This window comes from Palaemon carinicauda, chromosome 7 (genome assembly GCF_036898095.1).
Source record: "Palaemon carinicauda isolate YSFRI2023 chromosome 7, ASM3689809v2, whole genome shotgun sequence".
Classification (NCBI taxonomy): domain Eukaryota; kingdom Metazoa; phylum Arthropoda; class Malacostraca; order Decapoda; family Palaemonidae; genus Palaemon; species Palaemon carinicauda.
The window spans coordinates 154,316,484-154,332,687 of record NC_090731.1 but is presented as its reverse complement, the minus strand read 5'-3'; the positions used below and the strand labels follow the sequence as shown (position 1 = coordinate 154,332,687).

At 44.1% G+C, this 16,204-nt stretch overlaps 1 protein-coding gene across 1 annotated transcript in view; it reads right to left on the bottom strand.

The window, feature by feature from the left end:
• The window catches only part of LOC137644080 (alanyl-tRNA editing protein Aarsd1-like), a 97,065-nt gene that overhangs the window by 67,180 nt on the left and 13,681 nt on the right, over nt 1-16,204 (bottom strand). The window contains exons 2-3 of the mRNA XM_068377017.1: nt 14,451-14,579; nt 7,207-7,384 (exon numbers count right to left, since the gene is read on the bottom strand). Coding sequence (XP_068233118.1) covers nt 7,207-7,384; nt 14,451-14,579 — 307 coding nt within the window. The remainder of the gene's footprint in view (nt 1-7,206; nt 7,385-14,450; nt 14,580-16,204) is intronic.

Below are 16,204 nucleotides of genomic sequence, written 5' to 3'. Positions count from 1 at the left end.
TTATAGCACCATTTCTAAGGTATAAATACTGCTAAATATACCAGAGAAAAAAGTTGCATGGAATGCCAGGAATAAACCCAGCTCGCTCACTCTAATCGAGTGTCGGTATAGTAACTGGGACGTGTTAGAACCACAACCAGAGGTCCCTCACCAGTTAGTCCTCTCCTTCCTCAATATCCCCCGATACGAGGGGAAGTTCTACATCCGACTACTGCCCTCTACTACGACTACCATCCCCCCACCACCCCTACCACTTCCCACACTTCTTCCCCCATTCCTTTCTAGCACCAGTGAGATTCAGACGTGTTGTTTTCATAGCTTTGTGTTTCAGTGTTTTTGAAGATGTCAGACGTTTTGGAGATCCCTGCTCCCAAGTTGAGTATTACAATTGTCTGTTTTGATAATTATAGGTTGCGAAACACGTTAAATTAATAATTTTGTTGATTTTAGTCTCAGCCGCTTTGTATGATGCCTTCCCTTACAGGTATATTGGCGGCCATTTTGGTGTCGCTACCGCCTGATCTCTGTTATGTGCGACTTTCAATTAGTTCCTCACACTAATTCAAGTCTCATTTAGTTGTTTTTAGACATCTTAAACAGTGTTTTGGCATGGTTGTTGACATTTATTTAGGCTATTTGGACGTTGTTAGTTAGCTTACCCGACCGAGCAGTACGCGGCTTCGGACGGTAGCCTACCCCGTGAGCTTCCCCTTCAATATATCTATTTTCTATCTTGGTTAACTTGTTCATTTTGAGTATTTCAAGGGGAATCGGAACACGTTTTTACTTTATTTAGGGACTACCTGACCAGGTTGGTATTTTACCCAATTTTGGAGGGCTAGTTAATGATTAGAGTAGTGTGGTTTCCTGTCCAGGTCGGCCATTTTGGAGGGTTAGGCTATACATTCCTTTTACGCCGTGTTCCTCTCCCTTTTTTACTCAGTGACGTTATAGCCTATTTATTTGTATATCACGTCTGCCACATTATTATTATTGTTGTTATTGTTATCTGCGAGCTTTCGCGGGAAGCCACATGCCTACTGCCTCATCGGGTCTTTTCTTTGTGTTTTGGAGGGTAGTCCCACCCCAATTCCCCCTATAGGCCTTTCACCACTCCCTACATCGGGTGGTGGGCTTGGGTCACGTGCTTTTATAGAAAACGGGAAGTCACCTGAGGTAGAGGCTGGCTCATACACTCCGTGCGTCGACGCGGGTAGCCTTCTCTCCTCGTCTCGTCATGGTGGGCTACCAGGCACGCAGGACTGAGCATGCTTCTCGCCTCGTATCTTCCCCCCCCCATTTCCCTGGTACTCCATCCTTGTTATCCTTCCGTTCCGGGAGGGCTGGGATAATTTGAGAATCTTATCTATAAAATAGTAGCTATGATTCTTTGATCGGATTCAGATATTCTACTCTGTTCTGATCCATTAATTTTTCCAATATTTGTTTACGAAATTTTATGGATGGTTGGTCCAGGAGATGGGCTTAGACAGAGCTTATTGTTTACTGGTAAATATATTTACAATAGCATTTGATTTTTCGCACCGGATTTACGCATGTATTCCGGCGCTATACTCCTTTTCTGTGTTGTCATTAAGTTTTAGTTCATTTTAGTATGTTTGTATTTTTAATGTAATGAATCATGCATCCCGGAGTCTAAGGATTCTCGATGGTTGTTCCTGGTCCGCTCGTCCCTTACCTTGCTTACACTTCCCACTCCGGTGGGTGTTACGAATGCTGAGAAGGATCATGATAAATCTCTTTCTCCTGGTCTGACAGACTGGTTCACGGTTAATCCAACCATCGTTCCCAAGAGCTCCGAATATTTATGATTACATTTCATCGACTAACATTACATGACAGAAGGATGAAATATATATGGAGTACTATTTAATATTTTTATTTAGTCCTTCTAAATTACTCAAATCACTCCCCGCAAGGCCATCCTCGGTTTCTAAGCGTCGGACGGCCTCAGCAAAGGTTCCTCCGCCAACCCAGGGCTCGAGAGCGAGAAGCTCAAAGGCAAAGTCGCCAGAACTGGCTTTTGATCCAGTGACCTTTTCGAGCCAGCTCATGGAGCAGATGGGGAGTATCGTTTAATCCCAGATTGGCCCTATTGCCGATCGTCTACAGTCGATGGACTCTTTCGCCCAAAGACTGCAGAATCAAGAGAACATGCTTGAGAATCTCTTGAGGTCCGGGCTCCCGCAGCAACACCAGTTTGTGGTCCCGGATGCGTCAAAGCTTCCGGCGTTTGTTAAAAGCAACCCGTGGCGGTTGGCCCTTCATGTCTCGTTCTCCGAGAGCATGTTGACTATGACTATTGAGGGCTGTGGTACCCGTCCGGTTGAGGACTTTGAGTTCTATCCGCCATGTTTGCAGTGCCCCTTCCCTGGTTATGAGCGCCTGACAGAGGACGCGCTAGTCAGGGTAGATAAAGTTCCAAAAGAAACTGTCATATTCCAGAAAGAGCAGGCTCAGTCTGCCTGGGTCCGGACCCTGACTAAGAGGGAGTGTGTTAATACGAAGTTAACCCCTCATAAAGGGGCGTATACTATGTTCGTGGTCGAAGGGCAGACCCCTACTCCATGCACCACCAAGGTGGTGGACCCTACTTTGCAAGTGGCTATGGAGGACAAGCCTATGCCACAACTTAAGGAGACAGACCTGACTTCTTTGCTGTTTCCAGGGGACCTAGACTGCGGGGTTGATGCCCTGGCTACCTTCACGACGGGCAAGTTGAATCCAGACTGTGCGACCGCACAGTTCAGTGAACATCTTCCCAGGTTACCGGATTCGCTAATTAGGACGGAGTATGAGGCACGAGTCAGACTGAGTAAGTCTATCAACTAGGCTAAAACGGCGGAGATGTCTTCGTTGGTATACGCCGATGAGCCTCTTTTTAAGATCTTGACAAAATCCTTGCTTCACACACTTCAGTGTGATGCATACGACTTTGCAGTAGCTCGTCGTTCTTGCCAGAAGCACGTTTTAGCGGAGGCTTCCATTAGGCATGAGCCTAACAGGCTGATTAAAGCCTCGGTCTGGGGGCAGATCTTTTCCCAGATGATGTGGTGAACAACGTCCTCAGTGAAGCAGCCAGGGTCAATCAGACCCTCAGAGTTAGGTGGGGTCTCATCCCTAAGAGGAAATTCGAACCCATCGGGACGCAGTTACGAGGCAGGAAAAGACCGAGAAGGTTTCTTGCCTTCCAGAGTTCACAAGCCCAACCTGTGGTGCAGGCATTGCCTGTACCCCAGGTGTGTCATCCTTCCAGCTCTAAACTTCAGCCCCAACAACAATTTGTGTTGGTAAGCCAGCCACCTCAACCATTGACTTCGTTCTCTACTTCGCCTGCTTATAACCCTGCCTTTGACTCCCAAGGCCTGGCTCACGGGTATAATAGGCAGGCGAGAGGGAGTAGGACTAGGGAACCCTTTCGCCACAGAGGAGGCGGTCGGGTTTCCGGGAGGGGCAGAGGATTCCGAGGGAGCCGTGGTAGCAGACCTTCTGTGAACCAGTGAGACTCCTCAGGTAGGGGGGAGGCTATACCTTTTCCGGAGCCGTTGGACGTTCAACAAATGGGCACACAGCATAGTATCAAAGGGCCTAGGGTGGAGTTGGATTCAAGCCCCCAAAACCCCCCCAATCAGTTTTTATCAGAGTCCAACGGCAGATCTCCCGCTTTTCGCACAAGACCTCCTTTTCAAGAATGCAATAAAGGAGGTAAAGCGTTTAAAGTTTCAAGGTCGCTTATTCAGCGTGCCATAGAAAGACTCCGACAAACGAAGAGTCATCTTAGATGTCTCATTTGAATACATACATTCAATACAACAAGTTCCATATGCTGACCGTCTCGCAGGTACGAACCTTACTTTCCCGTGGGGCCGTCACCACCTCTATAGATCTTACAGACGCTTATTATCATGTTCCGGTAGCGCGACATTTTCGCCCTTTTCTAGGGTTCAAGTTAGGCAAACAGGCATACACCTTCAAGGTGATGCCGTTCGGTCTCAATATCACTCCCAGAATATTCGCGAAGTTAGCGGAAACAGTGGTCCAGGAGCTGAGAACTCAAGGAATACAGTTAGTGGCCTATCTAGACGATTGGCTTAATTGGGCCAACAGCGACAAGGAATGTCGCGAGGCAACGGACAAAGTAATAAAGTTTCTGGAACACTTAGGGTTCCGAGTAAATTTCAAAAAGTCCCGCCTGACGCCGGCATCATGCTTCCAGTGGTTAGGTCTACATTGGAACCTGTCCACCCACAAACTGTCAATTCCTCCAAAAAAGGGGAAAAAGATAGCAAAGAACACGAAAAGATTTTTCAAGGACAAATTAACATCTCGGAGAAACCAAGAAAGGATCTTAAGTTCACTCCAATTTGCTTCCGTAACAGACGTTCTACCGAAAGCCAAATTGAAGGACATCAATCGAGTTTGGCGGTCCAGGGCAAACAACCAAAGACGAGACAAGGTTTCTCGGATTCCATCTATCCTAAGGAAAAAGACTTCACCTATGGACGAAAGTCAGAAATATGGCAAAGTCGGTACCTCCTCATTTCCCTCTGACGGCGTTAGTAGTCCATACAGACGCCTCCCTAAGCGGTTGGGGGGGGGGGGGGTGTTACTTCCCATTCGAAAAGGTCCAAGGTTTGTGGTCAGTGACTTTTCGTCAGTTGCACATCAATATTCTAGACGCCATGGCGGTATTCTTGACTCTAAAACGGCTCTCCCCGTCAAAGAATCAACATATCAGATTAATTCTAGACAGCGCAGTGATAGTTCACTGCATCAACAGGGGAGGTTCCAAATCAGGTCACATAAATCAGGTGATGATTGCAATATTTTCACTGGCAACAAAGAACCATTGGCATTTGTCAGCAGTTCACCTGGCGGGCGTAAGGAACGTAGTCGCCGAAGCACTTTCACGGACGACCCCGCTGGAGTCGGAATGGTTCCTGGACCAAGAGTTATTCCGTTGGATTTGCCAGCAAGTTCCGGATCTTCAAGTGGATCTATTCACCACGGAATCAAACCACAAACTACAATGTTATGTAGCCCCCAACTTGGACCCTCTGGCCTCTACCACGGACGCCATGTCTATCGATTGGAACACCTGGCGGAGGATTTCCCTGTTTCCTCCTATAAACATGCTGATGAAAGTTCTGGACAGGCTCAGGACTTTCAAAGGACAGATTGCTCTAGTGGCTCCCAATTGGCCAAAAAGCAACTGGTTTCCTCTCTTGGCGGTACTGGGACTCCCCAACCCGAAGTTAACGCAAACAGTACAAACTCGCAATGTGTCAGCTTCCTCAAGAATTCTGAGTGCCCTAACTTTATGGACTTCATGAAATTTGCGGCACAGAAGGATGCTGACATCGATCCTCTTAACACATTGTTCCTGGAGTTGGACAAGAGGGATTCCACCCTTCGGCAATATGATTCTGCTGTTAAGAAGTTAGCGAAGTTTTTGAAAGACTCGGATGTTCAGACGATGACTGCCAATCTGGCAGTTACCTTTTTCAAAACTTTGTTTGAAGGGGGACTAGCTGCTGGTACTATTATCACAATTAAGTCCGCTTTGAAGAAAATATTTCAGTTCGGGTTCAATATTGACCTTATGGATTCGTATTTTTCATCTATCCCCAAAGCTTGTGCTTGGCTAAAACCAGCAACTCGTCCACACGTGGTTTCTTGGTTTCTAAATGATGTCCTTAAATTGGCTTCTGATATATATAATGACTCATGATCTTATGTAACGATTCTTAGAAAAACGTTATTTTTGGTAAGTTTAGCTTCAGGAGCCAGAATATCTGAACTCTCGGCATTATCTAGAGAGCCAGGTCACATTACTTTCTTTCTTCTGGTAAGGTCTTACTCTCTCCAGATAGACGATTCTTAGCAAAGAATGAGGATCCCAGAATAGATGGACCCCGTGGAAGATTGTCCCACTTTCTCAGGATCTCTCCATGTGCCCTGTTAACACTCTGAAAGCTTATTTGAATAGAACTACTAATACACCTTCAGGCCCTTTGTTTATTTGAGAACATGGAGGAACTATTTCCCTGAAAGAAATTAGGCAGCAGATTCTTTATTTTATTAAGCAAGCCAATCCTGCTTCAGTCCCACATGCCAATGATATCCGAGCAGTGGCAACATCAGTTAATTATTTCCATCACATGAATTTTGAAGAATTAAAAAGATACACAGGCTGGAAATCACCAACAGTCTTCAAACGCCACTATTTGGAATCTTTAGAGGCCCTTAAATTTGCAACAGTGGCAGCAGGGAACGTAGTTCGTCCAGATATAGCGGAACCATTGTAACTACGTCCTATCTTCTTATCTCTTTTTTCTTTTAGTGCCTTGTCTCCTTATAAGGAGCGGGCCGTCACCTGCGCCTTGCCGACTCTCCCTACCATACCTTTGTCATTCATTTGGTTTCCACCCTACCCCATGGTTATGATGTATATAATTTATTTATGTCTTTTCTTGTTATAATTGAACATCTCATGATCTTTGTTTGTTGGGAGTTTTCCCAAAATTTTTAACTTTTAATTTTGGGTCTCTGGATGAGTACTGTATTGTACTTTAAGAGATTGGTAGTTTAAGATTTGCTATTAAACTCTCTTAATTCAATATTCTATTTTATTTCAGTTCCTTACCTTTGTGTGTGTTCCCAAGCATTAGGACCAATTCTCTGTTATTATTTCACGGAGCAACACAGGTCAAGCCCAGAAAAGGGATTTTGACGAAGAAAAAATATTTCTGGGCAAGGAACCTGTGTCGCCCAGTGAACCCACCCCCCTTTTTTCCCTCACCCTAGGCTAGTCCAAGCTTGGGGTGCTAGTAGGAATGGGGGAAGAAGCGTGGGAAGTGGTAGGGGTGGGGAGAGGGTAGTCGTAGTAGAGGGCAGTAGTCGGAAGTAGAACGGCACCTCGTAGTATCGGGGGATATTGAGGAAGGAGAGGACTAACTGGTAAGGGACCTCTGGTTGTGGTTCTAACACGTCCCAGTTACTATACCGACACTCAATTAGAGTGAGCGAGCTGGGTTTATTCCTGGCATTCCATGCAACTTTTATCTCTGGTATATTTAGCAGTATTTATACATTAGAAATGGTGCTATAAGGAGCATTTTCCGGAGCGACACAGGTTCCTCGCCCAGAAATAGATTTTTCCTTCGTCAAAATCTCTTTTATCACCAGATATGAGGTGCTGAGCTGAGTGTTGTTGCATGTGATCATGTCTCCGCTGCCAGTCAACCTTCTGAGTAACCTTACTTCCAGCCTCTAGAGAGGATTCTAAATAGTGAATGGCTTCAGCTCCTCGACGTATGATGCGCAGCACTGGAATGCCATTGACAGTTCCTCGGTCATCAGGCTGCAAATAAATTTGTAGATTAAAAGTTATCAAATACAATTCAGTGGTCTGTCTTCTTATTCTTTAAACAGGATCATGCAATTTAAGTAACTGACTATGTGGTTCTCAAGTATAAAGGAGACAAGAATGTAGAAGAATATAGCAAAAAAAAATGGCTGATATCTATGTGATGAAATGTATCTATACATTAAAAATTCTTGAACAAATCTTAATCTACTTTTTTATAAGTAAAAAATTACTCTTATAACCTTTTATAAATAATTATTGGTGTGATAAGTTTGGTCCCAGAGTTTAGGAAAAATATAGTGTAAATATGTTATTTTCATTAGTAAAATAAATTTTTGAATATACTTACCCGATGATCATATAGCTGTCAGCTCTGCTGCCCGACAAAAAAACCTACGGGCGGAATACGCCAGCGATCGCTATACAGGTGGGGGTGTACATCAACAGCGCCATCTGTCAAGTAGGTACTCAAGTACTCGATGTCAACACAGAACCAATTTTCTCCTCGGTCCACTGGGTCTCTATTGGGGAGGACGGGTGGGTCCTTTAATTTATGATCATCGGGTAAGTATATTCAAAAATTTATTTTACTAATGAAAATAACATTTTTCAATATTAAACTTACCCGATGATCATATAGCTGATTCACACCCAGGGGGGTGGGTAGAGACCAGCATTACATGTTGACATTATTATGAGCTAAGTATTCCGTATTTCATTTTAGCAGTTATTCAAAATAACAAACATAAAATAAATAAGTACCTGGTAAGGAAGTCGACTTGAACAATTACTCTGCCTTTTTAAGTACGTCTTCCTTACTGAGCCTCGCGATCCTCATAGGATGCTGAGCGACTCCTAGGAGCTGAAGTATGAGGGGTTGCAACCCATACTAAAGGTCCTCATCAAAACCTCTAATCTAGGCGCTTCTCAAGAAATGACTTTGACCACCCGCCAAATCAAGTAGGATGCGAAAGGCTTCTTAGCCTTCCGGACAACCCAAAAACAATAATAAAACATTTCAAGAGAAAGATTAAAAAAGGTTATGGAATTAGGGAATTGTAGTGGTCGAGCCCTCACCACTACTGCACTCGTTGCTACGAATGGTCCCAGAGTGTAGCAGTTCTCGTAAAGAGACTGGACATTCTTAAGATAAAAGACGCGAACACTGATTTGCTTTTCCAATAGGTTGCGTCGAATATACTAGCAGAGATCTATTTTGTTTAAAGGCCACGGAAGTTGCGACAGCTCTAACTTCGTGTGTCCTTACCTTCAGCAAAGCTTGGTCTTCCTCATTCAGATGGGAATGAGCTTCTCGTATTAACAGTCTGATAAAATAGGATAAAGCATTCTCTGACATAGGCAAAGATGGATTCTTAACTGAACACCATAAAGCTTCAGAAGGGCCTCGTAAAGGTTTTTAAATAGAACTTAAGAGCTCTTACAGGACATAATACTCTTTCTAGTTCATTTCCAACCATACGATAAGTTTGGAATATCGAACGATATTGGTCAAGGCCGAGAAGGCAGCTCATGTTTCGCTAGAAAACCAAGTTGTAGAACATGTAGCCGTTTCGGATGAGAATCCGATGTTCTTGCTGAAGGCATGAATCTCACTGACTCTTTTAGCTGTGGCTAAGCATATCAGGAAAAGAGTCTTAAAGGTGAGATCTTTCAGGGAGGCTGATTGAAGCGGTTCGAACCTGTCTGACATAAGGAATCTTAGTACCACGTCTAAATTCCAACCAGGTGTAACCAAACGACGCTCCTTCGTGGTCTCAAAAGACTTAAGGAGGTCCTGTAGATCTTTATTGTTGGAAAGATCTAAGCCTCTGTGACGGAAGACTGATGCCAACATGCTTCTGTAACCCTTGATAGTGGGAGCTGAAAGAGATCGTTCTTTCTTCAGATATAAGAGAAAGTCAGCTATTTGAGTTACAGAGGTACTGGTCGAGGATACGGATACTGACTTGCACCAGTTTCGGAAGATTTCCCACTTCGATTGGTAGATTCTAAGGGTGGATGTTCTCCTTGCTCTAGCAAACGCTCTGGTTGCCTCCTTCGAAAAGCCTCTAGTTCTCGAGAGTCTTTCGATAGTCTGAAGGCAGTCAGACGAAGAGCGTGGAGGCCTTGGTGTACCTTCTTTACGCGTGGCTGACGTAGAAGGTCCACCCTTAGGGGAAGTGTTCTGGGAACGTCTACTAGCCATCGAAGTACCTCGGTGAGTCATTCTCTCGCGGGCCAGAGGGAAGCAACTAGCGTCAACCTTGTCCCTTCGTGAGAGGCGAACTTCTGCAGTACCTTGTTGACAATCTTGAACGGAGGGAATGCATATAGATCTAGATGTGACCAATCTAGTAGAAAGGCATCTATATGAACTACTGCTGGGTCCGGGATAGGTGAGCAAACTATTGGGAGCCTCTTGGTCATCGAGGTTGCGAAGAGATCTATGGTTGGCAGGCCCCAGGTGGCCCAAAGTCTCTTGCATACATCCTTGTGGAGGGTCCATTCTGTTGGAATTATTTGTCCCTTCCGACTGAGACAATCTGCTATGACATTCAAGTTGCCTTGGATGAACCTCGTTACTAGTGAAAAGTCTAGACCTTTTGACCAGGTGAGGAGGTCCCTTGCGATCTCGTACCATGTCAGAGAGTAGGTCCCTCCTTGCTTGGAGATGTACGTCAAAGCCGTGTGTTGTCCGAGTTCACCTCCACCACTTTGTCTTGAAGGAGAGACCTGAAGCTTTTCCAGGTCAGACGTACTGCCAGTAGCTTCTTGCAGTTGAAATGCATTGTCCTTTGACTCGAGTTCCATAATCCCGAGCATTCCCTACCGTCTAATGTCGCACCCCAGCCTACGTCCGATGCGTCCGAGAAGAGAACGTGGTTGGGAGTCTGAACAGTCAGGGGAAGACCCTTTCTAAGGTTGATATAGTCCTTTCACCAAGTCAGACCAGACTTTATCTTTCCGGAAACCGGGATCGAGACCGCTTCTAGCGTCTTGTCCTTTTCCAGTGAAAAGCTAGATGGTATAGAAGAGGACGGAGGTGTAGTCTTCCTAGTGACACAAATGAACCACGGATGACAGTGTCCTTACCAGACTCATCCACAGCCTGACAGGGCAGCGTTCCTTCTTCAGCATCTTCTGGATGGATAGCAGGGCTGGGGGTTGATCGTCTTGTTCAGCAACGTCCTCATCAGAGGGTTCCTCATCCGAAACTGATGAGGAAACGGCAACGGAGTGGGCAACGTCTGACTCGCTGAATCCGGTCGCACTGGAGGATGCGTGACGGAGCCGGACGCAAGATCATGGTACTGCTGCACAGTCTGTGAACTGTCAACAACCATGGGGACGCGAGGAAGTACAGCGTCAACCCGAAACTGTCTAGACTGTCTGGGTTGTGCAGTCAACACCGTACCGGGTTGCTGAGGTTGACGCACTGCGTCACAACAAGTCACCTCTGCTGGTTGTTGAACGTCTTCCTAGTGACACACTGAACGTCAACAACCACCTCCGAGCGTCGCTTAACGTCAACGTGCGACTGGCAACCCACACTGGGTCGCATCGGTGGAGGAACCACCTCAACTGGCGGACGCGAGTAGGATACCTCAGCGTCAACAGGGCGCACAACCAACCGGTAGGAAGGCTGTTGGCCAGAAGGTTCTTCTCCGTATTAAGTCCTCTATCAAGGACACAAGCTTGGACTGCATGTCTTGCAGCAAAGCCCATTTAGGGTCTACGGGAGCAGGTGTGGCAACAGACGGGGTTAGCGACTGAAGCAGAACCATTTACCATCCCTGGAAGCCTTGTTATGTGTGACATAATAGTACAGCAAAACCTCAAAGGCTCGACAAAAGTTGAGAAGTTGACCTGTAAACAACTGGAGCGTCTCCTGGCTATGCGCCTGGCCGAGTCTACCAGAAGTGAGAAGTCTACCTGGGCAGAGGCATGAACTCCCAAGCTGAGAACTTCTCTCGTGTCCTATCAGACTCTCGCTCTATAAGCCAGATAAAAAGAAGGGAAATCAAAAGGCTGTATCCCTAAAACTCCTCCTGGTGCAAAAACCAGTCGCCTAGCCGACGTAACGCTCTCTAGGAGAGCGAGAGAGCACTAGCTTAACAACAACGGCTTCGAAGTAGCTAGGCCTAGTGTAAGTTCTGACGTGAGGCGAACGAGGAGCAGCAGTTACAAGATCCGGACGAAGATCCTTAAAAAATCATCATGATTTAATTAAAGTCCATAGGAGGCTAAGCAGCTTAAGGCTCCTCTCCAAATGACAGAGTCCTCAAAGGAATATCAGTAGGAGGGAGAACAGCACTCTCTCATCTACAGGAACCTTGTCCGAGAAAAGCTAGGTTATCTCAGTGAGGGTCTCACTGGTGCATTAGCAGCAGACCAGAAGGCAACGTTATGTAACTGCTTGACAGTCTGTGAACTGTCAACCACAACAGGTGCGTGAGGACATACAGCACTGGTGCATTAGCAGCAGACCAGAAGGCAACGTTATGTAACTGCTTGACAGTCTGTGAACTGTCAAAAAACTGCACTGTCAACCACAACAGGTGCGTGAGGACATACAGCACTGGTGCATTAGTAGCAGACCAGAAGGCAACGTCATGTAACTGCTTGACAGTCTGTGAGCTGGCAACAACCAAAGCTGTGTGGGGAAGCCTCAACTCCTGACTGACTAGTCTGCTGCGGGCGAGTGGCGGTAACCACAGTGGGTTGCGGAGGCTGACGCATCGTGTCAAAACACGGCAGCTTAACTCCACCCTCCTGTTGTTGTGGTAGCACACGCACGTCAACGGAGGGTTCCGTGCGTCTGTGAACGTCAGCATGCGTCTGGCAGGGTCGACTGCGCATGGGTGGAGGAGCTCTCACAGCTGGAGTGTGGGAGCAGGCAGCCACAGCGTCTGCTGGGCGCACAACCGTGGTAGGTTGTAGGCTAACGGGTGCAGCGTCAACCTTCTCCGCACGAAACTCCTGCATAACAGCAGCTAACTGAGTCTGCATAGACTGCAGCAAAGACCACTTAGGGTCTACAACAGCGGGTACGGCAATAGACGGAGCTACTGCCTGTTGTGACTTAGGGTCTACAACAGCGGGTGTGGCAACAGACGGAGTTACTGCCTGTTGCGGTACCACTTTGCCTCTCTTAGGAGGTGTGCAGTCATCGGAAGACTGCAGCGAGTCCGAACTGACCCAGTGGCTACACCTGGGCCGTTGGACTTGCGCGGAAGGGACCGACTTGCACTTAAAAAGCTGCGAGACCTTGGTCCAAGGTTTCTTACGAGAAACCTCTTCCGCAGACGAGAAGTAAATGGGCTCTCTCGTCTTTGTGTGGGTGGGGCGATCTTGGGTAGATACGCCCGAAACCACGGAGGGAAAAACGTCTGTTCGTTGATCAAGGCCTGACGAACCCATAAGTCGTTCGACATTACTTCTCCCCTGGGCTTGGGAGCTTGCAAGAGGTCCCGGACTAGGTGAACGACAGGCACGAACAGACGAACCCTCGGACGCAACACTGTAACACTTTGCGCATATCACTTTATCACTTCGATTTTCTGTTTTGCACTTATTTCACTGAAATCGAAACTTTTACTGATTTCTACCTGAAACACGCAATCCTACCCTTCATTAAAAGGTAGTAATTGCGAAAACAGTCGTATAATGCAACAGAAAACATTATAAAGATAAAGAATTCAGTGGCTGGGAAAGAGACTAAACACTATTTCAAATAAACTACGTTTACAATCTCTCACCGCACATAGCCTGGGAACAAGAATAAAACCCTAGAAACGTTTTACCTTCTTCCCCGTACAGCGACTAGGGAGGAGAGTAAAACGAGAACAACGTTACCCGCTTGAACGAAACGTTTTTCTCCTCTCTCTCCCTCCGTCTCTATCACTCTCTCTCTTTCTCTCTTGATTTCGCACCTGAGAGAAGAGCCCAATTATATATCGTCAAAACATGTTATTTGCTAAAGGAAAAAACTGAAAGGTTTTCCAAATAAAAAGTTCCTTTAATTTAGAATTTAAACCATTTAAGCTAAGAAAGATTGAACGAAACGCCAGAATCGGTTTACTCTTACTGCAAAGTGAAACCGTGATACACTCTCTCTCTATCGTAACGATAAAGCGCATGTTGAACGTCCTGAACGTCAACAACTGCGTAGACTAAAAAACTAAACGTTAGTTCATCTTTGAAAACATTACGAGACTATCAAAGAAATTCTTTCATAAAACATTAAAATTTAAAAAGTTTTAAATTCTTTAAAGGTTAAATACGATATAACGGGCTCAACGTTAATTAACTTCGGTTCCAAGTTAGGACCGCCTACTATCAGGACAGGTCGCATATAAACAAAACATAAAAATTTATTTTTATATGTTTATAATAAATGGAAAGTTAATCGAAGAGGCCTAAAAAGGCGGAGAGATATAAAATATATAGATCTATAACGTGTTAAGCAAAATTACTAAAAACCTAAACACACTTCCGTCTAAGGGAAGGGTCGGCCATTTAAAAGTGAAAGAGAGTCCATACTCTCTTTGTCACCATAATTAAATCTATCCAAAACGAGTTCAAGTTTTGAAATGAAGATAAAACCCCTGCATAGCGAAAGCTCAAAACTGGAATAGTGTACTTCACCAAATAGTTGTGAAAACAAATCCAGTTAGTAACAGCGTATTTAGTAGGTCTTGCCAGTGGCACGACAGAGAGAAAATTGGTTCTGTGTTGACATCGAGTACTTGAGTACCTACTTGACAGATGGCGCTGTTGATGTACACCCCCACCTGTATAGCGATCGCTGGCGTATTCCGCCCGTAGGTTTTTCTGTCGGGCAGCAGAGCTGACAGCTATATGATCATCGGGTAAGTTTAATATTGAAAAATGTCTTATCAGAATAACAGACAGTAGATAACAGTATTTACTATTGACAAACAAAATATCTGCACCCAGATGATCAAAGATGAATTAAAGAAGCTAGAGTAAAAAGGATATCAGTTTTACAATTAAAATAAAGAAAAATAATATGCAGCGGGAAAATCGCTTAACTTACCTGACCACCACCTTCTGGGAAAAGGATTGTGTCTTCAAAAGTTACTTCATAGCAATCTACTTTTTTCTTCTTTCCATCATGGACAAATTCCTGTTTTGAAGGTTTACAGCTCACCACAGTTGTTTCAAACTGTAAAATTGGACGACATTAATTAACAAATAATTGATGCATTGCTATCCAGTATTGTAGTATACTTTATATAGAATATTTGTTTTACTATATATAATCTAAATGGAAGACAGCCTGTGATTAGTGGTTTTCACACGCCCCTGTTGTATACACGACACACACAAGGTGATCGCGCGAGGGTAGTAACCTCTGCATTCCATGCTTTTATCATTCTCTAGTATATTTGGAAGATTTATATTAGAAAAGTGTAAAGAAGGACTTCTTTCACCGGGCGTCACAGGTCTCTTCCCAGAAATAGATTTTTCCTTCGTCAAAATCCCTTAATTACTTATAATCTAGGACTTTTATACAATGTATTTATCAAAGACACTTCAGTCCATGTTAAAAGGTTAAGGTGTCTGAAAATTTTACAATATCAGTGTTTAAGGTTAGGTTATGATGTAATATAAGCTCTATTTTCCAGGCCTTTAGATTTTCTTGGGAGGGCTAGGGGAAAGCGCAAACCCCTTTGCCAGGTAGGATTTGATACCCTAAGCTAAGTAAGGTTAGAAAGCATCCCTCTGTTTCATTATGATTCATGGCACTCTAAGTCAGTTGAGTCGGGGTGTGTTTACACTCCATTACATTAGGTTCTTTTTGCATGTGTCCCTGCAATAACCCCACAAATTTCATGATGCCTGAGAAATCTCAATCATCCAATAAGGAAAATGATAAAATTAGAAAATTTCTGATGAAATTTCAAAAATGTATGTAAAAATTGTTGAATATTACATGAAAGATATAACTCTATCTGAGGTTAATTACAATATGTTCAACTTGTTAAGCTTCAAAGAAATTGAAGGCTTATCTCCCCTATAAAACAATGGGTGTGTATGTATATATATATTGTATATAAGCATATATATATATATATATTGTATGTGTATATATAAATATATATATATATATATATATATATATATATATATATATATATATATATATATATATATATATATATATATATATATATATATATATATAGCATTGCTAAATGTATGACTACTCAGACTCTCCCATCCCTCAGGTAGGGGGAAAGGGGAGTAATCATACCCTGGTGAGAAGGGGTACCCCTAAAAGGTAGTTAGGAAAGGAGGAGGGGATGGGAAGGGTTAAATCTGTGTGCATGTATATGCATATCCATTTGAATATTTAGCTGTCATTTTTGACGGGTCGCGGACAATAGCATACCATATCAACTGTAAATAGTGGTTTGCACATATGGGCCTAAGTTATTTAACATGTGTTTATTGTACCAATAGTAGCCAATTCAGAAATATAAAAACAATATTGTTTGGCTGTTTAGCAAGAAAATGGTGTTTCAAGCTATATTTTTTCCCAATACAGAATTTGTTGTGAGAAACAGTCAAGTGCTGATCACCAAGGCATTTTCCTTTCAAAATCAATAAAGGCAATCATATAATAAATTATGTGTAAAGCAACAAAAATGTGAACAGCATGGCAGTGTTTCGAGCAGTTCGTTCATGTATGGGAAGGTAATGGTGACATATTGCGTATGCACTAGTGTATTGTTAAACACTTTCAGGACTTTTTTCTGGCAATCATTACTTGATGTTTTAAAACAA